Source organism: Salvelinus fontinalis, chromosome 11, assembly GCF_029448725.1.
Source record: "Salvelinus fontinalis isolate EN_2023a chromosome 11, ASM2944872v1, whole genome shotgun sequence".
NCBI lineage: Eukaryota > Metazoa > Chordata > Actinopteri > Salmoniformes > Salmonidae > Salvelinus > Salvelinus fontinalis.
Genome location: NC_074675.1, coordinates 57,204,629 through 57,230,749, shown reverse-complemented (window position 1 = coordinate 57,230,749; position 26,121 = coordinate 57,204,629). Strand labels below are relative to the sequence as shown.

Below are 26,121 nucleotides of genomic sequence, written 5' to 3'. Positions count from 1 at the left end.
TATTAAATTCCTTATCGATTGACAGTGTACGAATTGCAATTCTTAACATATCATACATAATGGATGATGGACATCCACAAATGAATACATACCATATGAAACGTGACATACATATTAAAGGGAGGTAAGACCGATTTACGTTTACTATGTTACGTCTACCCTTGAGTCCAGGTTGACTAAAACGAACTACTTGTCTGAGTTTACTGCCACGGTAACCCTGATTGGCTGAACCGCTGTCACCCTGGGCCAATCAGAGTTGAATGCGTTCAGTGCGAGTAAAATAAATCGTTTGATATTCATTTATATCGCAACATGAAATACACATTTTATTTGTTGTTTTTGTGTGCATCGATGTACCGTTTTTCTATGTGGACGGTTGTTGTTTTTCTTCCGTGCGGGGAATGAGAAGAGTATCCTACCGATGCGGACTTTAGTGGAGAAGTATCGTTAACGGAACGGTACCGGGTGGCAATGGCGGCCAGTCTGCCGGAGAGAGAGAGCGATGATGGAGACTTCTACCGGAGAGGCAGCGGATCGGTTCTAGATTCTCCACCAACCTGAGTGATGCCGTGGCCTTGTGCCTCGCAGTTAGACAATGAACCGGTGGGTGAATCGTTCAAAAGTACATTTTATAACCTTGGCTGTTTGGTGTTATATAAAATGTTGAATCTCTGGTTTGCAGGACTAGGCGGCTGGATGTACCTCTAGCTATATGAATTAGTTAATAAGGTATAGGCGCCAGCAGCGGGCTTTAGGCTGAAACCTTATGGTACTGACATGCTTCTGTTTGTCTATGAGTTTATTATTATGGACACTGTGGTTGTTTCCTATTTCTGCATGAACAGATCTCTCTCTCTCTCTCTCTCTCTCTCTCTCTCTCTCTCTCACTCTCTCTCTCTCTCTCTGTCTCTCTCTCTCTCTCTCTCTCTCTCTCTCTCTCTCTCTCTCTCTCTCTCTCTCTCTCTCTCTGTCTCTGTCTCTCTCTCTCTCTCTCTCTCTCTCTCTCTCTCTCTCTCTCTCTCTCTCTCTCTCTCTCTCTGTGTGTGTGTGTGTGTGCAGCCAGCCAGTATAGTGTGAAATTGTGGCAATGCAGCAAATATCATTGGATCTTTGTCTCTCCATCTATTCCATTGTGTTATTTATACAGTATATACAATGAGCACATCCCATAACTGTGTATGTGGAAGTGTGTTTTGTGTGTGTGTGGATGTGTGTTTTGTGTGTGTGTGGATGCATGTTTTGTGTGTGTGTGGATGTGTGTTTTGTGTGTGTGTGTGTGGATGCGTGTTTTGTGTGTGTGTGGATGTGTGTTTTGTGTGTGTGTGTGTGGATGTGTGTTTTGTGTGTGTGTGGATGCGTGTTTTGTGTGTGTGTGGATGCGTGTTTTGTGTGTGTGTGTATGTGTGTTTTGTGTGTGTGTGTGGATGAGTGTTTTGTGTGTGTGTGGATGAGTGTTTTGTGTGTGTGTGGATGAGTGTTTTGTGTGTGTGGCCCCACCATCATCTCTTAAGATTGGGTCTGTAGAAGTCTTGATCCTCCTAATGCGTAAATCATCACTTATACTTTTGGCCATCAGTAGGCTAAAGGAAACAGTGATACAGTGAAACAGTGTGGTGTGTGTGTGTGTGTGTGTGTGTGTGTGTGTGTGTGTGTGTGTGTGTGTGTGTGTGTGTGCGTGTGCGTGTGCGTGTGCGCGTGCGCGTGTGCGTGTGCGCGTGTTTGTGTGCGTGTGTCAAATAGAAGCATTGTGTGATAGTGTCAGCCAGTGAGTGATGTTGGTTGGTTCCTCTTGGCTTCGTCCTAAATGCAATCCCTATTCCCTATATAGTGCACTACTTTAGACCAGAGCCCTATGGTCAGCCCTAAGGGTCCTGGTCTAAAGTAGTGCACTATATATAGGGAATAGGGTTCTATAGGGCTCTGGTCTAAAGTAGTGCACTATATAGGGAATAGGGTTCTGGTCTAAAGTAGTGCACTATATAGGGAATAGGGTTCTGGTCTAAAGTAGTGCACTATATAGGGAATAGGGCTCTGGTCTAAAGTAGTGCACTATATAGGGAATAGGGTTCTGGTCTAAAGTAGTGCACTATATAGGGAATAGGGTTCTGGTCTAAAGTAGTGCACTATATAGGGAATAGAGCTCTGGTCTAAAGTAGTGCACTATATAGGGAATAGGGTTCCATAGGGCTCTGGTCTAAAGTAGTGCACTATATAGGGAATAGGGTTCCGTTTGGGATGTGTCCTCTGTCAGTAAATAAACAAAGCTCTCCTTTGACTCTGTCCTCGTCCAGATTCCCCCGACCTGCCAGATGACCGGGACCGCTCTCTCTGACACTACCAGACCGCTGCAGTCGACCGGACCGCTGACCACGTTGCCTGACCGGGCCGCTGACCGCGTTGCCTGACCGGGGTTGTGACCGTACTGCGTGTAGGGGTGATGGAGTACCACAGTAGTGGTAGCCTGCCCCTGCTGGGTCGACCCAGGTACTGCTCTGGGGCCAGCTCCAACGGAGGATACCTCTGTGAGACAGGACACTGCTGTGGGGAGACAGGCTGCTGCACCTATTACTATGAACTGTGGTGTGAGTAAACTACAGTACTACTACAACACTACTACTGTACTACTACAACACTACTATAACACTACTACAACACTACTACAATAATACTACAACACTACTACTGTACTACTACAACACTACTACAACACTACTACAGCACTACTACTGTACTACTACTGTACTACTACTGTACTACTACAACACTACTACAATACTACTACAACACTACTACAATACTACTACAACACTACTACAATACTACTACAACACTACTACTGTAGTACTACTGTACTAGTACTGTACTACTACAACACTACTACAATACTACTACAACACCACTACAACACTACTACAACACTACTAAACACCTCTACAACACTACCACAACACTACCACAACACTACGACAATACTACTACAACACTACTACAATACTACGACACTACTACTACAACACTACTACAATACTACTACAATACTACCACAATACTACCACATTACTACTACAACACTACTACAATACTACCACAATACTACTACAACACTACTATAATACTACCACAACACTACTACAACACAACTGCAATACTACTACAACACTACTACAATACTACGACAGCACTACTACAACACTACTACAACACTACTACAATACTACTACAATACTACTACAATACTACTACAATACTACTACAACACTACTACAATACTACTACAATACTACTACAACACTACTACTGTACTACTACAGTACTACTACAATGCCACTACACCACTACTACAACACTACTACAATACTACGACAATACTACTACAATACTACTACAACACTACTAAAACACTACTACAATACTACTAAAACACCACTACAATACTACTACACTACTACTACGATACTACTACAACACTACTACTGTACTACTACAACACTACTACAACACTACTACAGCACTACTACTGTACTACTACTGTACTACTACTGTACTACTACAACACTACTACAATACTACTACAACACTACTACAATACTACTACAACACTACTACAATACTACTACAACACTACTACTGTACTACTACTGTACTAGTACTGTACTACTACAGCACTACTACAATACTACTACAACACTACTACTATACCACTACAACACCACTACAACACTACTACAACACCTCTACAACACTACCACAACACTACTACAATACTACTACAACACTACTACAATACCACGACACTACTACTACAACACTACTACAATACTACTACAATACTACTACAATACTACCACACTACTACTACAACACTACTACAATACTACTACAATACTACTACAACACTACTACAATACTACCACAACACTACTACAACACTACTACAATACTAGTACAACACTACTACAATACTACGACAATACTACTACAATACTACTACAACACTACTCCAACACTACTACAATACTACTACAATACTACTACAATACTACAACAATACTACTACAATACTGCTACAACACTACTACAACACTACTACTGTACTACTACAGTACTACTACAACACCACTACACCACTACCACAACACCACTACAATACTACGACAATACTACTACAATACTACTACAACACTACTACAACACTACTACAATACTACCAAAACACCACTACAATACTACTACACGACTACTACAATACTACTACAACACTACTACTGTACTACTACAATACTACTACAACACCACTACAACACTACTACAACACTACCACAACACTACTACAACACTACTACAATACTACCACAATGCTACTACATTACTACTACAATACTACTATACCACTACTACAACACTACTACAATACTACTGCAACACTACTACAATACTACTACAATACTACTGCAATACTTCTACACTACTACTACACCGCTACTACTACACTACTACACCACTGCTACTGTTCTACTAGAATACTACTACAATACTACTACAACACTACTATAACACTACTACTGTACTACTACACCGCTACTACAACACAACTACTGTACTACTACAGTAATACTACACTACTACTACAGTACTCCTACTGTACTACTACGGAAGGCCTACAGTATATGTGATGATTGATGCATTAGGATGATCTGGGAGGAGTTTCACTGTTTCATTTAGCCTACTGAAGGCCTACAATACTACTACTGTACTGGTAACATACTACTACACTACTATAAACTCTGGTGCTACTGTACTGCTACTATACTACTTACTACTACACTAGGGTTCTGTATGATGTTCTAACCGGTTCTCTCTGTATTATTCAGGGTTCTGTATGATGTTCTAACCGGTTCTCTCTGTATTATTCAGGGTTCTGTATGATATTCTAACCGGTTCTCTCTGTATTATTCAGGGTTCTGTATGATGTTCTAATCGGTTCTCTGTATTCTTCAGGGTTCTGTATGTTCTAACCGGTTCTCTCTGTATTTTTCAGGGTTCTGTATGTTCCAACCGGTTCTCTCGGTAATCTTCAGGGTTCTGTATGTTCTATCCGGTTCTCTCTGTATTATTCAGGGTTCTGTATGGTATTCTAACCGGTTCTCTCTGTATTTTTCAGGGTTCTGTATGTTCTAACTGGTTCTCTCTGTATTCTTCAGGGTTCTATATGTACTAACTGGTTCTCTCAGTACTCTTCAGGGTTCTGTATGTTCTAACCGGTTCTCTCTGTATTATTCATGGTTTTGCAAGTTGTTCTAACCGGTTCTCTCTGTATTATTCAGGGTTCTGTATGTTCTAACCGGTTCTCTCTGTATTATTCAGGGTTCTGTATGTTTTAACCGGTTCTCTCTGTATTCTTCATGGTTCTGTAAGGTGTTCTAACCGGTTCTCTCTGTATTATTCAGGGTTCTGTATGTTCTAACCGGTTCTCTCGGTATTCTTCAGGGCTCTGTATGTTCTAACCGGTTCTCTCTGTATTCTTCAGGGTTCTGTATGTTCTAACCGGTTCTCTCGTTATTATTCAGGGTTCTGGCTGCTGTGGACAGTTCTGATCCTGTTCAGTTGTTGCTGTGCTTACCGACACCGCCGGGCTAAACTCAGAGTCCAACAGCAGCAGAGACAGAGAGAGATCAACCTACTGGCCTACCATGGAGCTACATCCTACCCCTCCTCCATGTTAGACCTCAGTGAGTAGCCTACTGGCCTAACCCTAATATACTGGCCTACCATGGAGCTACATCCTACCCCTCCTCCATGTTAGACCTCAGTGAGTATCCTACTGGCCTACAATGGAGCTACATCCTACTGGCCTAACCCTAATATACTGGCCTAACCCTATCCTACTGGCCTATCATGGATCTACATCCTACTGGCCTAACTCTAACCTACTGTCCTATCATGGATCTATATCCTACTGGCCTAACCCTAATATACTGGCCTAACTCTAACCTACTGTCCTATCATGGATCTATATCCTACTGGCCTAACCCTAATATACTGCCCTATCATGGATCTGCATCCTACTGGCCTAACCCTAACCTACTGGCCTAACCCTAATATACTGGCCTAACTCTAACCTACTGTCCTACCATTGATCTATATCCTACTGGCCTAACTCTATCCTACTGGCCTATCATGGATCTACATCCTACTGGCCTAACCCGAACCTACTGTCCTACCATGGATCTATATCCTACTGGCCTAACCCTAATATACTGGCCTAACTCTAACCTACTGGCCTATCATGGATCTATATCCTACTGGCCTAACCCTAATATACTGGCCTAACCCTATCCTACTGGCCTATCATGGATCTATATCCTACTGGCCTAACCCTAATATACTGGCCTAACTCTAACCTACTGGCCTATCATGGAACTACATCCTACTGGCCTAACCCTAATATACTGGCCTAACTCTAATCTACTGTCCTATCATGGATCTGCATCCTACTGGCCTAACCCGAACCTACTGTCCTACCATGGATCTATATCCTACTGGCCTAACCCTAATATACTGGCCTAACTCTAACCTACTGTCCTACCATGGATCTATATCCTACTGGCCTAACCCTAATATACTGGCCTAACTCTAACCTACTGACCTATCATGGATCTACATCCTACTGGCCTAACCCTAATATACTGGCCTAACTCTAACCTACTGGCCTAACCCTAACCTACTGTCCTATCATGGATCTACATCCTACTGGCCTAACCCTAATATACTGGCCTATCATGGATCTATATCCTACTGGCCTAACCCTAATATACTGGCCTAACTCGAACCTACTGTCCTATCATGGATCTATATCCTACTGGCCTAACCCTAATATACTGGCCTAACTCTAACCTACTGTCCTATCATGGATCTATATCCTACTGGCCTAATCCTAATATGCTGGCCTAACTCTAACCTACTGGCCTATCATGGATCTATATCCTACTGGCCTAACCCTAATATACTGGCCTAACTCTAACCTACTGGCCTATCATGGAACTATATCCTACTGGCCTAACCCTAATATACTGGCCTAACCCTAATATACTGGCCTATCATGGATCTATATCCTACTGGCCTAACCCTAATATACTGGGCTAACTCTAACCTACTGTCCTACCATGGATCTATATCCTACTGGCCTAACTCTAACCTACTGTCCTATCATGGATCTACATCCTACTGGCCTAACTCTAACCTACTGTCCTATCATGGATCTATATCCTACTGGCCTAACCCTAATATACTGGCCTAACTCTAACCTACTGTCCTATCATGGATCTATATCCTACTGGCCTAACCCTAATATACTGGCCTAACTCTAACCTAATGTCCTATCATGGATCTATATCCCACTGGCCTAACCCTAATATACTGGCCTAACTCTAACCTACTGTCCTATCATGGATCTATATCCTACTGGCCTAACCCTCATATACTGGCCTAACTCTAACCTACTGTCCTATCATGGATCTATATCCTACTGGCCTAACCCTAATATACTGGCCTAACTCTAACCTACTGTCCTATCATGGATCTACATCCTACTGGCCTAACTCTAACCTACTGTCCTACCATGGATCTACATCCTACTGGCCTAACCATAACCTACTGGCCTAACCCTAATATACTGGCCTAACCCTAATATACTGGCCTAACCCTAACCTACTGGTCTAACCCTAACCTACTGGCCTAACCCTAACCTACTGGCCTAACCCTAATATACTGGCCTAACCCTAATATACTTGCCTAACCCTAACCTACTGGCCTAACCCTAATATACTGGCCTAACCCTAACCTACTGGCCTAACCCTAATATACTGGCCTAACTCTAACCTACTGTCCTATCATGGAACTATATTCTACTGGCCTAACCCTAATATACTGGCCTAACTCTAACCTACTGTCCTACCACGGATCTACATCCTACTGGCCTAACTCTAACCTACTGTCCTACCATGGATCTATATCCTACTGGCCTAACCCTAATATACTGGCCTAACTCTAATCTACTGTCCTATCATGGATCTATATCCTACTGGCCTAACCCTAATATACTGGCCTAACTCTAACCTACTGTCCAATCATGGATCTATATCCCACTGGCCTAACTCTAACCTACTGTCCTATCATGGATCTATATCCTACTGGCCTAACCCTAATATACTGGCCTAACTCTAACCTACTGTCCTATCATGGATCTATATCCTACTGGCCTAACCCTAATATACTGGCCTAACTCTAACCTACTGTCCTATCATGGATCTATATCCTACTTGCCTAACCCTAATATACTGGCCTAACTCTAACCTACTGTCCTACCATGGATCTACATCCTACTGGCCTAACTCTATCCTACTGTCCTATCATGGATCTATATCCTGCTGGCCTAACTCTAACCTACTGTCCTATCATGGATCTACATCCTACAGGCCTAACCCTAATATACTGGCTTAACTCTAACCTACTGTCCTATCATGGATCTACATCCTACAGGCCTAACCCTAATATACTGGCCTATCATGGATCTATATCCTACTGGCCTAACCCTAATATACTGGCCTATCATGGATCTATATCCTACTGGCCTAACCCTAACATACTGGCCTAACTCTAACCTACTGTCCTATCATGGATCTACATCCTACTGGCCTAACTCTAACCTACTGGCCTATCATGGATCTATATCCTACTGGCCTAACCCTAATATAATGGCCTAACCCGAACCTACTGTCCTATCATGGATCTATATCCTACTGGCCTAACCCTAATATACTGGCCTAACCCTATCCTACTGGCCTATCATGGATCTATATCCTACTGGCCTAACCCTAATATACTGGCCTAACTCTAACCTACTGGCCTATCATGGAACTACATCCTACTGGCCTAACCCTAATATACTGGCCTAACTCTAATCTACTGTCCTATCATGGATCTACATCCTACTGGCCTAACCCGAACCTACTGTCCTACCATGGATCTATATCCTACTGGCCTAACCCTAATATACTGGCCTAACTCTAACCTACTGTCCTATCATGGATCTACATCCTACTGGCCTAACCCAAACCTACTGTCCTATCATGGATCTATATCCTACTGGCCTAACCCTAATATACTGGCCTAACTCTAACCTACTGTCCTACCATGGATCTATATCCTACTGGCCTAACCCTAATATACTGGCCTAACTCTAACCTACTGGCCTATCATGGATCTACATCCTACTGGCCTAACCCTAATATACTGGCCTAACTCTAACCTACTGGCCTAACCCTAACCTACTGTCCTATCATGGATCTACATCCTACTTGCCTAACCCTAATATACTGGCCTATCATGGATCTATATCCTACTGGCCTAACCCTAATATACTGGCCTAACTCTAACCTACTGTCCTATCATGGATCTATATCCTACTGGCCTAACCCTAATATACTGGCCTAACTCTAACCTACTGTCCTATCATGGATCTATATCCTACTGGCCTAACCCTAATATACTGGCCTAATTATAACCTACTGGCCTATCATGGATCTATATCCTACTGGCCTAACCCTAATATACTGGCCTAACTCTAACCTACTGGCCTATCATGGAACTATATCCTACTGGCCTAACCCTAATATACTGGCCTAACCCTAATATACTGGCCTATCATGGATCTATATCCTACTGGCCTAACCCTAATATACTGGGCTAACTCTAACCTACTGTCCTACCATGGATCTATATCCTACTGGCCGAACTCTAACCTACTGTCCTATCATGGATCTACATCCTACTGGCCTAACTCTAACCTACTGTCCTATCATGGATCTATATCCTACTGGCCTAACCCTATATACTGGCCTAACTCTAACCTACTGTCCTATCATGGATCTATATCCTACTGGCCTAACCCTAATATACTGGCCTAACTCTAACCTAATGTCCTATCATGGATCTATATCCCACTGGCCTAACCCTAATATACTGGCCTAACTCTAACCTACTGTCCTATCATGGATCTATATCCTACTGGCCTAACCCTCATATACTGGCCTAACTCTAACCTACTGTCCTATCATGGATCTATATCCTACTGGCCTAACCCTAATATACTGGCCTAACTCTAACCTACTGTCCTATCATGGATCTACATCCTACTGGCCTAACTCTAACCTACTGTCCTACCATGGATCTACATCCTACTGGCCTAACCCTAACCTACTGGCATAACCCTAATATACTGGCCTAACCCTAATATACTGGCCTAACCCTAACCTACTGGTCTAACCCTAACCTACTGGCCTAACCCTAACCTACTGGCCTAACCCTAATATACTGGCCTAACCCTAATATACTTGCCTAACCCTAACCTACTGGCCTAACCCTAATATACTGGCCTAACCCTAACCTACTGGCCTAACCCTAATATACTGGCCTAACTCTAACCTACTGTCCTATCATGGATCTATATCCTACTGGCCTAGCCCTAATATACTGGCCTAACTCTAACCTACTGTCCTACCACGGATCTACATCCTACTGGCCTAACTCTAACCTACTGTCCTACCATGGATCTATATCCTACTGGCCTAACCCTAATATACTGGCCTAACTCTAATCTACTGTCCTATCATGGATCTATATCCTACTGGCCTAACCCTAATATACTGGCCTAACTCTAACCTACTGTCCTATCATGGATCTATATCCCACTGGCCTAACTCTAACCTACTGTCCTATCATGGATCTATATCCTACTGGCCTAACCCTAATATACTGGCCTAACTCTAACCTACTGTCCTATCATGGATATATATCCTACTGGCCTAACCCTAATATACTGGCCTAACTCTAACCTACTGTCCTATCATGGATCTATATCCTACTGGCCTAACCCTAATATACTGGCCTAACTCTAACCTACTGTCCTATCATGGATCTACATCCTACTGGCCTAACTCTAACCTACTGTCCTACCATGGATCTATATCCTACTGACCTAACCCTAATATACTGGCCTAACTCTAACCTACTGTCCTACCATGGATCTACATCCTACTGGCCTAACTCTATCCTACTGTCCTATCATGGATCTATATCCTGCTGGCCTAACTCTAACCTACTGTCCTATCATGGATCTATATCCTACTGGCCTAACCCTAATATACTGGCCTAACTCTAACCTACTGTCCTATCATGGATCTACATCCTACAGGCCTAACCCTAATATACTGGCCTAACTCTAACCTACTGTCCTATCATGGATCTACATCCTACAGGCCTAACCCTAATATACTGGCCTATCATGGATCTATATCCTACTGGCCTAACCCTAATATACTGGCCTATCATGGTTCTATATCCTACTGGCCTAACCCTAACATACTGGCCTAACTCTAACCTACTGTCCTATCATGGATCTACATCCTACTGGCCTAACCCTAATATACTGGCCTATCATGGATCTATATCCTACTGGCCTAACCCTAATATACTGGCCTAACTCTAACCTACTGGCCTATCATGGATCTATATCCTACTGGCCTAACCCTAATATACTGGCCTAACTCTAACCTACTGGCCTATCATGGATCTACATCCTACAGGCCTAACCCTAATATACTGGCCTATCATGGATCTATATCCTACTGGCCTAACCCTAATATACTGGCCTAACTCTAACCTACTGGCCTATCATGGATCTACATCCTACTGGCCTAACTCTAACCTACTGTCCTATCATGTAGCGACATCCTACTGGCCTAACCCTCCTTCATGTTAGACCTCAATAAGACTCTCCTCTCCTCTCCTCTCCTCTCCTCTCCTCTCCCAACCCCTTTCCTCTCCTCTCCTCTCCTAGACCTGATAAATCACCACTAATAACTCTCTCTCCTCTCCCCAGGTTTCCTGGCGTCTCTGAAGCTCCCGTCCTATGAAGAGGTAGCAGCTCAGCCCTCCACTCCCCCACCTCCCTACAGCACTGTGTTCGCTGCCCAGGGGGGTGCCGCTCGCTACCCCCAGCCACCCCACCATCCCCCGGGATCACACCCCCACCCAGGCACCAGCGCCAGCGCTGCACCGTCCTCCTTCAGCTCTGACAACAGGTGGGGACACTGATTGGCTGGCTCACTGAGTGATTGGTTGGTTGGTTGAATAATATTGATATAAAACACACTTGACAATGTAAAGAAGCCACTTTGAGTTTGAGATGAGAAAGGATGGAAGAAACACCTTTCTGTAATACAGATATTTGTGATAGAAGCTGTAATACAGATATTTGTGATATAAGCTGTAATACAGATATTTGTGATAGAAGCTGTAATACAGATATTTGTGATAGAAGCTGTAATACAGATATTTGTGATAGAAGCTGTAATACAGATATTTGTGATAGAAGCTGTAATATAGATATTTGTGATAGAAGCTGTAATACAGATATTTGTGATAGAAGCTGTAGTAAAGATATTTTTGATAGAAGCTGTTGTAAAGATATTTGTGATAGAAGCTGTAATACAGATATTTGTGATAGAAGCTGTAATACAGATATTTGTGATAGAAGCTGTAATACCGATATTTGTGATAGAAGCTGTAATACAGATATTTGTGATAGAAGCTGTAATACAGATATTTGTGATAGAAGCTGTAATACAGATATTTGTGATAGAAGCTGTAATACAGATATTTGTGATAGAAGCTGTAATACAGATATTTGTGATAGAAGCTGTAATACAAATATTTGTGATAGAAGCTGTGGTAAAGATATTTGTGATAGAAGCTGTAATATAGATATTTGTGATAGAAGCTGTAATACAGATATTTGTGATAGAAGCGGTAATACAGATATTTGTGATAGAAGCTGTAGTAAAGATATTTGTGATAGAAGCTGTTATACAGATATTTGTGATAGAAGCTGTAATACAGATATTTGTGATAGAAGCTGTAATACAGATATTTGTGATAGAAGCTGTAATACAGATATTTGTGATAGAAGTTGTAATATAGATATTTGTGATAGAAGCTGTGGTAAAGATGGTATTGTGGTTCTGACCTCTGACCCTGCAGCTCCAGCTGTTCCTGTGAGTCTTGCTGTCCATCTTCTCCCTGTAGCACCTACGAGACCGACACAAGCCGCGCTTCCACGCCCACAACACTGTCCCGATACGCTGCAGAGACCACTGCTGCTGTTGTCCTGGAGACAGTTGCCACGGTAACATCCTCGGAGACGATCGTCTCGGTATCTTCAGAGACAGAGGCGCATGTTGCCGGCGGCAACGGGAGGGGTGTTGTTGCCGATGATGCGTTTAGTGTTGTTATAACCTCAGAGGCCGACAATAACTTAAGCGAACAATCTACAGAACCTGCACAGGTGCACTACTTTCCCGGTGCTACCATGGAAACTGTTACTATGGAGACAGATGTCTGTAATGTAGCTCCTCTCTCTTCTCGTACCTCACCCACGTCTACAGAACACCCTCTTGTTGCTACGACAACAGAACACCCTCTAGCTGGGACTGCTTGTCCTTCAACCAATCCAGGCCACGACAGACCATCCTCTCCCCACAGCCCCTCCCCCACACCATCCTCTCCACACAACCCCTCCCCCACACCATCCTCTCCACACAACCCCTCCCCCATACCATCCTCTCTCCTTTACCCTACCCCCACCCCCACCTCTGCTGTCCCCTCCCCTACCACTCCCACCTCTGCTGACCCCTCCCCTACCACCCCCACCTCTGCTGACCCCTCCCCTACCACCCCCACCTCTGCTGACCCCTCCCCTACCACCCCCACCTCTGCTGACCCCTCCCCTGCCCAAGCTCCTACCCTAACCCTAGCCTCTCCAGCTCCTACCCTCTCTGCTCCGCTCTCTCCAGCCCCTACCCCCTCTGCTCCGGTCTCTCCAGACCCTACCCCCTCTGCCCCGGTCTCTCCAGACCCTACCCCCTCTGCTCCGGTCTCTCCAGACCCTACCCCCTCTGCCCCGGTCTCTCCAGCTCCTACCCCCTCTGCTCCGGTCTCTCCAGACCCTACCCCCTCTGCCCCGGTCTCTCCAGACCCTACCCCCTCTGCCCCGGTCTCTCCAGACCCTACCCCCTCTGCCCCGGTCTCTCCAGCTCCTACCCCCTCTGCCCCGGTCTCTCCAGCTCCTACCCCCTCTGCCCCGGTCTCTCCAGCTCCTACCCCCTCTGCCCCGGTCTCTCCAGCTCCTACCCCCTCTGCCCCGGTCTCTCCAGCTCCTACCCCCTCTGCCCCGGTCTCTCCAGACCCTACCCCCTCTGCTCCGGTCTCTCCAGACCCTACCCCCTCTGCTCCGGTCTCTCCAGCTCCTACCCCCTCTGCCCCGGTCTCTCCAGCTCCTACCCCCTCTGCCCCGGTCTCTCCAGACCCTACCCCCTCTGCTCCGGTCTCTCCAGACCCTACCCCCTCTGCTCCGGTCTCTCCAGCTCCTACCCCCTCTGCCCCGGTCTCTCCAGACCTTACCCCCTCTGCCCCGGTCTCTCCAGCTCCTACCCCCTCTGCCCCGGTCTCTCCAGCTCCTAACCCCTCTGCTCCGGTCTCTCCAGACCCTACCCCCTCTGCTCCGGTCTCTCCCTCCTGCTTTCCTCCCCCTGTCTTCCCCTTGTCCTCGCCTCCCCCTGTCTCCCCCTCCCCCTCATCTCCTCCCCCCTTCTCCCCCTCTTCCTCCTCTCCTCCCCCTGTCTTCCCCTTGTCCTCTCCTCCCCCCTTCTCCCCCTCCTCTCCTCCCCCCTTCTCCCCCTCTTCCTCCTCTCCTCCCCCTGTCTCCCCCAGGCCCACCCAGTCTCCCCCCAAGCAGACCCTGTTCTCCCCCTGTGTGGACGTGTATCAGCTTGTCCCCCACACCTACAGGAGCGAGGGAGAGGAGGAGGAGGAAGAGCAGGAGGAAGTTGGGGCTGATGAGAGTCAATACCGCCACCGTCGTCTGACCGGGGACTCAGGCATCGAGGTGTGTCGCTGTCAGGTTGAGGAAGACGAGGAGGAGGAGGAAGAGGAGGAGAGAGAGGAGGAAGCGGGGGAAGGGAGGAGAGGAGGAGGGGGGGATGAAGGAGAGGAGGGGGTGAGCGAGCTCCATGACAGCCTGGACTGTCCGGTTAGAGGTCAGGGGTCAGGGGAGGGACTAACCCTGTGTAGCCCCGCCCCAGGAGACACCCCGTTGGCTGAGGAGGATTCTGTGGTGATCATCATGGAGAGCGTGTGATGGACAGCTGAGCGGAGTCAGTGGACTAAACCATTTTCATCCTGAACGGGGGGGGGGGGGGTCCAAGTGAACGGAAAAACCCCCCACAACAACAACTTTGTAAAACTGTTTTATTAGGTTCCACAACACTGGGGATCCTGAACATAGCTCTGATGTGTGGATCAGACACAGGAGGGCCCAACATGAGGCTCCTGTCCTGAGCTACAGGAGATACAGTCAAGATGGTTCACTGGTTCTGTGGAGGGATTTAGCACAGAGGCAGATTATTTTGGCGTCTGACACAAATGGTACTCTATAAAATAGTGGACTACTTTTGATCAGGGGCATACTCTATCCCCTATCCCCTATCCCCTACATAGTGCACTACTTTTGATCAGAGGCATACTCTACCCCCGACATAGTGCACTACTTTTGACCAGATCCCACATAGGGAGCTGTGGAAAAGGGTTCCATTTGAGACTGTGTGTGCCTGGTCATAGTGTTGTTAATCTAACCTGGTCGTTAATATAACCTGGTCGTGGTGTTGTTAATCTAACCTGGTCGTTAATATAACCTGGTTGTAGTGTTGTTAATCTAACCTGGTCGTAGTGTTGTTAATCTAACCTGGTTGTAGTGTTGTTAATCTAATCTGGTCGTTAATCTAACCTGGTCGTAGTGTTGTTAATCTAACCTGGTTGCAGTGTTGTTAATCTAACCTGGTTGTAGTGTTGTTAATCTAACCTGGTCGTTAATATAACCTGGTCGTTAATCTAACCTGGTTGTAGTGTTGTTAATCTAACCTGGTCGTAGTGTTGTTAATCTAACCTGGTTGTAGTGTTGTTAATCTAATCTGGTCGTTAATCTAACCTGGTCGTAGTGTTGTTAATCTAACCTGGTTGTAGTGTTGTTAATCTAACCTGGTTGTAGTGTTGTTAATCTAATCTGGTCGTTAATCTAACCTGGTTGTAGTGTTGTTAATCTAACCTGGTCGTAGTGTTGTTAATGTAACCTGGCCGTAGTGTTGTTAATCTAACCTGGTCGTTAATCTAACCTGGTTGTAGTGTTGTTAATCTAACCTGGTCGTAGTGTTGTTAATCTAACCTGGCCGTAGTGTTGTTAATCTAACCTGGTCGTTAATCTAACCTGGTCGTAGTGTTGTTAATCTAACCTGGTCGTAGTGTTGTTAATCTAACCTGGTCATAGTGTTGTTAATATAACCTGTTGTAGTGTTGTTAATCTAACCTGGTCGTAGTGTTGTTAATCTAACCTGGTCATAGTGTTGTTAATATAACCTGTTGTAGTGTTGTTAATCTAATCTGGTCGTAGTGTTGTTTATCTAACCTGGTCGTAGTGTTGTTAATCTAACCTGGTCGTAGTGTTGTTAATCTAACCTGGTCGTAGTGTTGTTAATGGTTCAGTTATCCTGGAGATAAAGATCTGTTACTTTACAACCCGGTCTAGAAAGACATTACAACCTGGTCTAGAGAGACATTACAACCTGGTCTAGAGAGACATTACAACCTGGTCTAGAGAGACACTAGAACCTGGTCTAGAGAGACACTACAACCCGGTCTAGAAAGACATTACAACCTGGTCTAGAGAGACACTACAACCTGGTCTACAGAGACACTACAACCTGGTCTAGAGAGACACTACAGAGATACTACAACCTGGTCTACAGAGACACTACAACCTGGTCTAGAAAGACATTACAACCCGGTCTAGAGAGACATTACAACCTGGTCTAGAGAGACACTACAACCTGGTCTAGAGAGACACTACAGAGATACTACAACCTGGTCTAGAGAGACACTACAACCTGGTCTAGAGAGACACTACAACCTGGTCTAGAGAGACATTACAACCTGGTCTACAGAGACACTACAACCTGGTCTAGAGAGACACTACAACCTGGTCTAGAGAGACACTAGAGAGACACTACAACCTGGTCTACAGAGACACTACAACCTGGTCTAGAGAGACACTACAGAGACACTACAACCTGGTCTAGAGAGACACTACAACCTGGTCTAGAGAGACACTACAGAGACACTACAACCTGGTCTAGAGAGACACTACAGAGACACTACAACCTGGTCTAGAGAGACACTACAGAGACACTACAACCTGGTCTAGAGAGACACTACAACCTGGTCTAGAGAGACACTACAACCTGGTCTAGAGAGACACTACAACCTGGTCTACAGAGATACTACAACCTGGTCTAGAGAGACACTACAGAGACACTACAACCTGGTCTACAGAGACACTACAACCTGGTCTAGAGAGACACTACAACCTGGTCTAGAGAGACACTACAACCTGGTCTAGAGAGACACTACAACCTGGTCTAGAGAGACACTACAACCTGGTCTACAGAGACACTACAACCTGGTCTACAGAGACACTACAACCTGGTCTAGAGAGACACTACAGAGACACTACAACCTGGTCTAGAGAGACACTACAACCTGGTCTAGAGAGACACTACAACCTGGTCTAGAGAGACACTACAGAGACACTACAACCTGGTCTAGAGAGACACTACAACCTGGTCTAGAGAGACACTACAACCTGGTCTAGAGAGACACTACAACCTGGTCTAGAGAGACACTACAACCTGGTCTAGAGAGACACTACAACCTGGTCTACAGAGATACTACAACCTGGTCTAGAGAGACACTACAGAGACACTACAACCTGGTCTACAGAGACACTACAACCTGGTCTAGAGAGACACTACAACCTGGTCTAGAGAGACACTACAACCTGGTCTAAAAAGACACTACAACCTGGTCTAGAGAGACACTACAACCTGGTCTACAGAGACACTACAGAGACACTACAACCTGGTCTACAGAGACACTACAACCTGGTCTAGAGAGACACTACAACCTGGTCTACAGAGACACTACAACCTGGTCTACAGAGACACCACAACCTGGTCTAGAGAGACACTACAGAGACACTACAGAGACACTACAGAGACACTACAGAGACACTACAGAGACACTACAGAGACACTACAGAGACACTACAACACAAAGAGAGGAGAGAAGACAAACTCTCTGTCTCTCTCGCGTCAGATCAGAACAATGCATGTTATGTGGCCTGTGTTTGAACTCAGTGTCACAATGGTCCCCTCAGTCCCCCGGACACACACACCGACCATTTCACCGCCTGTAGTTCTGTTAACATCACTAGCTCTGTCTCTCTCATAGTAACCATAGTAACAGTGTATAACACCAGCCAATAGCAAGGCAATAACCTGACTACCATGTGACTAAACCTGCTGTGGAACTCTGGGTAGTGTAGTGTGACAGTGTGACTCCACCGGACCAGACAGGGATCTTGTCAGTGTGTCTATCTGACTGTAGTAGTGTTCATGTTTTAGAACGGACAGGATCCACAGGAATGTTCTAGAACTGACAGGGTCCACAGGAATGTTCTAGAACGGACAGGATCCACAGGAATGTTCTAGAACGGACAGGATCCACCGGAATGTTCTAGAACTGACAGGGTCAACAGGAATGTTCTAGAACTGACAGGGTCAACAGGAATGTTCTAGAACGGACAGGATCCACAGGAATGTTCTAGAACTGCCAGGGTCAACAGGAATGTTCTAGAACTGACAGGGTCAACAGGAATGTTCTAGAACTGCCAGGGTCAACAGGAATGTTTTAGAACTGACAGGGTCAACAGGAATGTTCTAGAACGTACAGGGTCAACAGGAATGTTCTAGAACTGCCAGGGTCAACAGGAATGTTCTAGAACTGACAGGGTCAACAGGAATGTTCTAGAACGTACAGGGTCAACAGGAATGTTCTAGAACTGCCAGGGTCAACAGGAATGTTCTAGAACTGACAGGGTCAACAGGAATGTTCTAGAACGTACAGGGTCAACAGGAATGTTCTAGAACTGCCAGGGTCAACAGGAATGTTCTAGAACTGACAGGGTCAACAGGAATGTTCTAGAACGGACAGGGTCAACAGGAATGTTCTAGAACTGCCAGGGTCAACAGGAATGTTTTAGAACTGACAGGGTCAACAGGAATGTTCTAGAATGGACAGGGTCAACAGGAATGTTCTAGAACGGACAGGATCCACAGGAATGTTCTAGAACTGCCAGGGTCAACAGGAATGTTCTAGAACTGACAGGGTCAACAGGAATGTTCTAGAATGGACAAGGTCAACAGGAATGTTCTAGAATGAACAGGGTCAACAGGAATGTTCTAGAACTGCCAGGGTCAACAGGAATGTTCTAGAACGGACAGGGTCAACAGGAATGTTCTAGAACTGACAAGGTCAACAGGAATGTTCTAGAACTGACAGGGTCAGCAGGAATGTTCTAGAACGGACAGGGTCAACAGGAATGTTCTAGAATGGACAGGGTCAACAGGAATGTTCTAGAACTGACAGGGTCAACAGGAATGTTCTAGAACTGACAGGGTCAACAGGAATGTTCTAGAATGGACAGGGTCAACAGGAATGTTCTAGAACTGACAGGATCCACAGGAATGTTCTAGAATGGACAGGGTCAACAGGAATGTTCTAGAACTGACAGGGTCAACAGGAATGTTCTAGAACGGACAGGGTCAACAGGAATGTTCTAGAACTGACAAGGTCAACAGGAATGTTCTAGAACTGCCAGGGTCAACAGGAATGTTCTAGAACTGCCAGGGTCAACAGGAATGTTCTAGAACTCTGTTGACCACTAGAATCTACATGACTGATTCTAGTCCAGAGTTCTGCAGGACCAGAAGACATTTTTATATCCAGAGTGTTTCAGAGCACCTCGTTCTCGCCAGCTTGACCTTCAGATGCTGCAGTTCAGCAGAGAAGAACTCAGAACCAGAGTGTGTCTGTGTTCAACTGCACCTACAGCTCACATTGCCCTCAAGCCATGGGATACACTACAAGACATTTAGAATCCTAACGCCGGTTAAAAGTCACATTTAAGGATCACCGTTCATTAAGTCCTGAGTCTTGTTTCCTAACAGTGTGCTGTGCTCATTTAACAACATGGCTAACATACGGGAGAAACACAAGGTGCTGTGATCTTCTAGCTCGTGTCCGTCTGGCTGTAGAGGCTCTGTACAGAAGGAGAGTTGTATCTTTCTACCATGGAGGAACAGAGGGAGTTTTACTGAGAGAACACCCATGACGTCACTAGGTCAAACAGCCAGTAAACCAGCCAGTCAGGCAGTCAGTCAGTAAAAAAAGTCAGCCAGTAAACTATCCAGCCAGTCAGTAAATTAGCCAGTCAGTAAAACAACCAGTAAACCAGTCAGTCAGTAAAGCAGTCAGTCAGTCAGTAAACCAGTCAGTCAGTCAGTAAACCAGCCAGTCAGTAAATTAGCCAGTCAGTAAAACAACCAGTAAACCAGTCAGTCAGTAAACCAATCAGTCAGTCAGTAAACCAGTCAGTCAGAAACCCAGCCAGTCAGAAAAACAAGTCTACCAGCCAGTCAGTCAGTAAACCAGCCAGTCAGTGAACCAGTCTACCTGCCAGTCACTCAGTAAACCAGTCTACCAGCCAGTCAGTCAGTAAACCAGTCTGCCAGCCGGTCAGTCAGTAAACCAGTCTGCCAGCCGGTCAGTCAGTAAACCAGTCTGCCAGCCGGTCAGTCAGTAAACCAGTCAGTCAGTAAATTAGTCTACCAGCCAGTCAGTCAGTAAAGCAGTCTGCCAGCCAGCCAGTCAGTCAGTAAACCAGTCAGTCAGTAAACCAGTCAGTAAACCAGTCAGTCAGTAAACCAGTCTGCCAGCCGGTCAGTCAGTAAACCAGTCTGCCAGCCGGTCAGTCAGTAAGCCAGTCTGCCAGCCGGTCAGTCAGTAAACCAGTCAGTCAGTAAACCAGTCAGTCAGTAAACCAGTCAGTAAACCAGTCAGTCAGTAAGCCAGTCTGCCAGCCGGTCAGTCAGTATACCAGTCTGCCAGCCGGTCAGTCAGTAAACCAGTCTGCCAGCCGGTCAGTCAGTATTCTGCCTACATGTTGCAGTATTCTCCCTACTCACATACATTATATCTGCATTCCCAATGGCCCCCTATTCCCTTCATAGTGCACTACTTTAGGCTTGGCCTTAAGGGCCTCTGGTCAGAAGTAGTGCACTATAGGGATTAGGTTTCCATTTGGTCCATTCCTCTACAGTTTAAACCCAGAGACATGCCCAAGCACACAGGCATACTGTAGTTCTAGGAGAGAGTGTAGCAGTGTTTGTTTAGGAACTACAGATCCCAGCATGTCCTCTGTTACCAGACTGTGGGAGCGTTCTTTTAGGAACTACAGATCCCAGCATGTCCTCTGTTACCAGACTGTGGGAGCGTTCTTTTAGGAACTACAGATCCCAGCATGTCCTCAGTTACCAGACTGTGGGAGCGTTCGTTTAGGAACTACAGATCCCAGCATGTCCTCTGTTACCAGACTGTGGGAGCGTTCGTTTAGGAACTACAGATCCCAGCATGTCCTCAGTTACCAGACTGTGGGAGCGTTCGTTTAGGAACTACAGATCCCAGCATGTCCTCTGTTACCAGACTGTGGGAGCGTTCGTTTAGGAACTACAGATCCCAGCATGTCCTCTGTTACCAGACTGTGGGAGCGTTCGTTTAGGAACTACAGATCCCAGCATGTCCTCTGTTACCAGACTGTGGGAGCGTTCGTTTAGGAACTACAGATCCCAGCATGTCCTCTGTTACCAGACTGTGGGAATGTGACTCGATGACAGCGGATCATGAGGAAAACGGAGACTTATTGAATATCATATGGCGTTCTGATTTTGTTGCTATTTTTGTTGTTTACAACATATGATGTTGCTCCCCAGGAGTTTACAGTATCATATCTCCATGGAAACTGTCCTTGTGGTTTTTACAGATCCCAGCCTCGTCCTAGTCTGGTCCCAGATCTATTGAATACAAACAGTTAGCTAGACAGCAGAACCGGTCAAGAACCAGGCTCATCCAGCTAGTACATTCGGTCCCACATTTCCCTCTCAGAGTCACTTAAAGGGCCGGTCTGGGATTTAAAGAGCCGGTCTGGGATTTAAAGGGCCGGTCTGGGATTTAAAGAGCCGGTCTGGGATTTAAAGAGCCAGTCTGGGATTTAAAGAGCCGGTCTGGGATTTAAAGGGCCGGTCTGGGATTTAAAGGGCCGGTCTGGGATTTAAAGGGCCAGTCTGGAATTTAAAGGGCCAGTCTGGGATTTAAAGGGCCGGTCTGGGATTTAAAGGGCCGGTCTGGGATTTAAAGGGCCGGTCTGGGATTTAAAGTGCCGGTCTGGGATTTAAAGGGCCGGTCTGGGATTTAAAGAGCCAGTCTGGGATTTAAAGGGCCGGTCTGAGATTTAAAGAGCCGGTCTGGGATTTAAAGAGCCAGTCTGGGATTTAAAGGGCCGGTCTGGGATTTAAAGGGCCGGTCTGAGATTTAAAGGGCCGGTCTGGAATTTAAAGAACCAGTCTGGGATTTAAAGGGCCCGTGTGGGATTTAAAGGGCTGGTCTGGGATTTAAAGAGCCAGTCTGGGATTTAAAGTGCCGGTCTGTGATTTAAAGGGCCGGTCTGGGATTTAAAGGGCCGGTCTGAGATTTAAACGGCCAATCTGGGATTTAAACGGCCAATCTGGGATTTAAAGGTCCACTCCTGTGGTATGGTTTGTGTAACAGAGGTGTTGTTACTACAGTCTGCTCCCAGACCAGTTGTTACTATAGATATCTGTTGATTAGAGAGTAACCCTCTGTGTCTGTCTGTGTCCTAAATCAGCCTGTCTATATACTGTACGTCTGCCTGATAATAAATATCTAAACTATACTAAACTAACTCCTATCAGTAGTCTCTGTGATGGTTAAATGGAACCATAAAGATATATTTCATTAGGTTATCATCATTTATTGGTTTGATTATGGACATTTAAAACATTGAATTAAAACATTGAATTAAAACATTGAATTAAAACATTGAATTACCAAGAGTCAGATGCATGGCATGCTCCCTCTCCCTCACCCTCTTCCCCTCAGTCTCTGTCTCCCTCCCCCTCTCCCCTCTCCCCCTCAGTCTCCCCCTCCCTCTCAGTATCTCTCCCCCTCAGTCTCTCCCTCTCAGTATCTCTCCCCCTCAGTCTCCCCCTCTCAGTATCTCTCCCCCTCAGTCCTTCCCTCTCAGTATCTCTCCCCCTCAGTCTCCCCTTCCCTCTCAGTATCTCTCCCCCTCAGTCCTTCCCTCTCAGTATCTCTCCCCCTCAGTCTCCCCCTCCCTCTCAGTATCTCTCCCCCTCAGTCTCCCCCTCCCTCTCAGTATCTCTCCCCCTCAGTCCTTCCCTCTCAGTATCTCTCCCCCTCAGGCCCTCCCTCTCAGTATCTCTCCCCCTCAGTCCCTCCCTCTCAGTATCGCTCCCCCTCAGTCTCTCTCCCCTCCCCCTCAGAATCTCTCCCCCTCAGTCCCTCCCCCCAGTTTATACCCCCTCCCCCCTCTCTTCCCAAGCCCCCCAGTCCCTCCCCCTCAGTCTGTCCCCTTCCCCCTCAATCCTTCCAGCACTCCCCCTAACCCTCTACCTCAGTCAATCCCCCCTCCCCCTAAAACCTTCCACCACTCCCCCTCCCCTCCCTCCGTCTCCCCCCCCTCCCCCCAGTTTCTACCCCCTCCCCACTCTCTTCCCCTCCCCCTCAGTCTCCCCCTCCCTCTCCCCCCTCACCCCCTCCCAGCCTGGTCTAGGTGTAACAGTGAGGGTGTATCTGAGTGGCTGTAGCACCACCCCTAGGCGCCCCTCCAGGTCGGGTAGGGAATCCCCAGGGGCGGGGCTGAAGCTGAACCTCTGCAGCAGACCACTCACAAACAGGAACAGCTCCAGCCTGGCCAGTGATTCGCCCACGCAGACCCGAGGCCCTGCCCCAAATGGCATGAAACAGGAAGGAATGAAGCGCTGGCCTTTGTCGTCTAGGAAACGCTCTGCGGAGGGAGAAGGGAGTTGTGTGTTATTTTCAACTGTGTGTGTATGTGTGTATGTGTGTGTGTGAGGATCTCACCTGGTCTGAAGTCCTCTGGTTGGTCCCAGTGTTCCGGGTCGTGGTGTATGGCCCACATATTCACCAGTACACGGCTTCCCTTACAGATGGAATGACCGCCGATACTGGGGAGGACAGAGAGACTGGCCATGTCCAAATACCTGAACTTGAACTCTAAATAGTAGGCATTTAGGGTATGCGAAAATATACGTTTTATTGTATGTGAAAGTTTGATAATGTAGTACGCTTTACTACGCTTTACTACGATGTAGTACGCTGTAGTACGCTGTAGTATGCTGTAGTATGCTTTAGTATGCTTTAGTATGCTTTAGTATGCTGTAGTATGCTGTAGTATGCTTTAGTATGCTGTAGTATGATTTGGTATGCTGTAGTATGCTGTAGTATACTTTAGTATGCTTTAGTATGCTTTAGTATGCTGTAGTATGCTGTAGTATGCTGTAGTATGCTGTAGTATGCTGTAGTATGCTGTAGTATGCTGTAGTATGCTGTAGTATGCTGTAGTATGCTGTAGTATGCTGTAGTATACTTTAGTATGCTTTAGTATGCTTTAGTATGCTGTAGTATGCTGTAGTATGCTGTAGTATGCTGTAGTATGCTGTAGTATGCTGTAGTATGCTGTAGTATGCTGTAGTATGCTGAAGTATACTGTAGTACGCTGTAGTATGCTTTAGTACGCTGTAGTAGGCTGTGGTATGCTGTAGTATACTGTAGTATGCTGTAGTATGCTGAAGTATACTGTAGTACGCTGTAGTATGCTGTAGTATGATGTAGTATGCTGTAGTATGATGTAGTATGCTGTAGTATACTGTAGTATGCTGTAGTATGATGTAGTATGTTGAAGTATAGTATAGTAGGGCAGTGTGAGGGATGGGACTATAACAGGTGAGGTAGGTCAGGTGTGTTAGTTACCTGCTGTGAGTCAGGAGGGATGGGGACTATAACAGGTGAGGTAGGTCAGGTGGGTTAGTTACCTGCTGTGAGTCAGGAGGGATGGGACTATAACAGGTGAGAAAGGTCAGGTGTGTTAGTTACCTGCTGTGAGTCAGGAGGGATGGGACTATAACAGGTGAGGTAGGTCAGGTGGGTTAGTTACCTGCTGTGAGTCAGGAGGGATGGGGACTATAACAGGTGAGGTAGGTCAGGTGTGTTAGTTACCTGCTGTGAGTCAGGAGGGATGGGGACTATAACAGGTGAGGTAAGTCAGGTGTGTTAGTTACCTGCTGTGAGTCAGGAGGGATGGGACTATAACAGGTGAGGTATGTCAGGTGTGTTAGTTACCTGCTGTGAGTCAGGAGGGATGGGACTATAACAGGTGAGGTAGGTCAGGTGTGTTAGTTACCTGCTGTGAGTCAGGAGGGATGGGGACTATAACAGTTGAGGTAGGTCAGGTGTGTTAGTTACCTGCTGTGAGTCAGGAGGGATGGGACTATAACAGGAGAGGTAGGTCAGGTGTGTTAGTTACCTGCTGTGAGTCAGGAGGGATGGGACTATAACAGGTGAGGTAGGTCAGGTGTGTTAGTTACCTGCTGTGAGTCAGGGCGGTGTGAGGTATGGGACTATAACAGGTGAGGTAGGTCAGGTGTGTTAGTTACCTGCTGTGAGTCAGGAGTGATGGGACTATAACAGGTGAGGTAGGTCAGGTGGGTTAGTTACCTGCTGTGAGTCAGGAAGGATGGGACTATAACAGGAGAGGTAGGTCAGGTGTGTTAGTTACCTGCTGTGAGTCAGGAGGGATGGGACTATAACAGGTGAGGTAGGTCAGGTGTGTTAGTTACCTGCTGTGAGTCAGGAGGGATGGGGACTATAACAGGTGAGGTAGGTCAGGTGTGTTAGTTACCTGCTGTGAGTCAGGAGGGATGGGGACTATACAGTTGAGGT

At 46.1% G+C, this 26,121-nt stretch overlaps 2 protein-coding genes across 2 annotated transcripts; one reads left to right on the top strand and one right to left on the bottom strand.

Moving 5' to 3' along the window:
- The first annotated feature begins 204 nt into the window (after positions 1 to 204).
- LOC129865999 (cell surface glycoprotein 1-like) lies at positions 205 to 23,183 on the top strand. Its single transcript, XM_055939131.1, has 5 exons — positions 205 to 603; positions 2,292 to 2,582; positions 5,568 to 5,729; positions 11,939 to 12,140; positions 13,099 to 23,183. Exons 2-5 carry the CDS (start codon positions 2,438 to 2,440, stop codon positions 15,251 to 15,253), a joined length of 2,664 nt encoding a protein of 887 aa, XP_055795106.1. The 5' UTR covers positions 205 to 603; positions 2,292 to 2,437; the 3' UTR covers positions 15,254 to 23,183.
- LOC129864759 (steroid 17-alpha-hydroxylase/17,20 lyase-like) lies at positions 21,590 to 25,790 on the bottom strand. Its single transcript, XM_055937053.1, has 4 exons — positions 25,767 to 25,790; positions 24,244 to 24,347; positions 23,913 to 24,166; positions 21,590 to 21,679 (listed from the first exon to the last, which is right to left on the bottom strand). The coding sequence occupies exons 2-4, from the start codon at positions 24,299 to 24,301 to the stop codon at positions 21,590 to 21,592; spliced, it is 402 nt and encodes a 133-aa protein (XP_055793028.1). The 5' UTR covers positions 24,302 to 24,347; positions 25,767 to 25,790.
- Between the last annotated feature and the right edge of the window lie 331 nt (positions 25,791 to 26,121).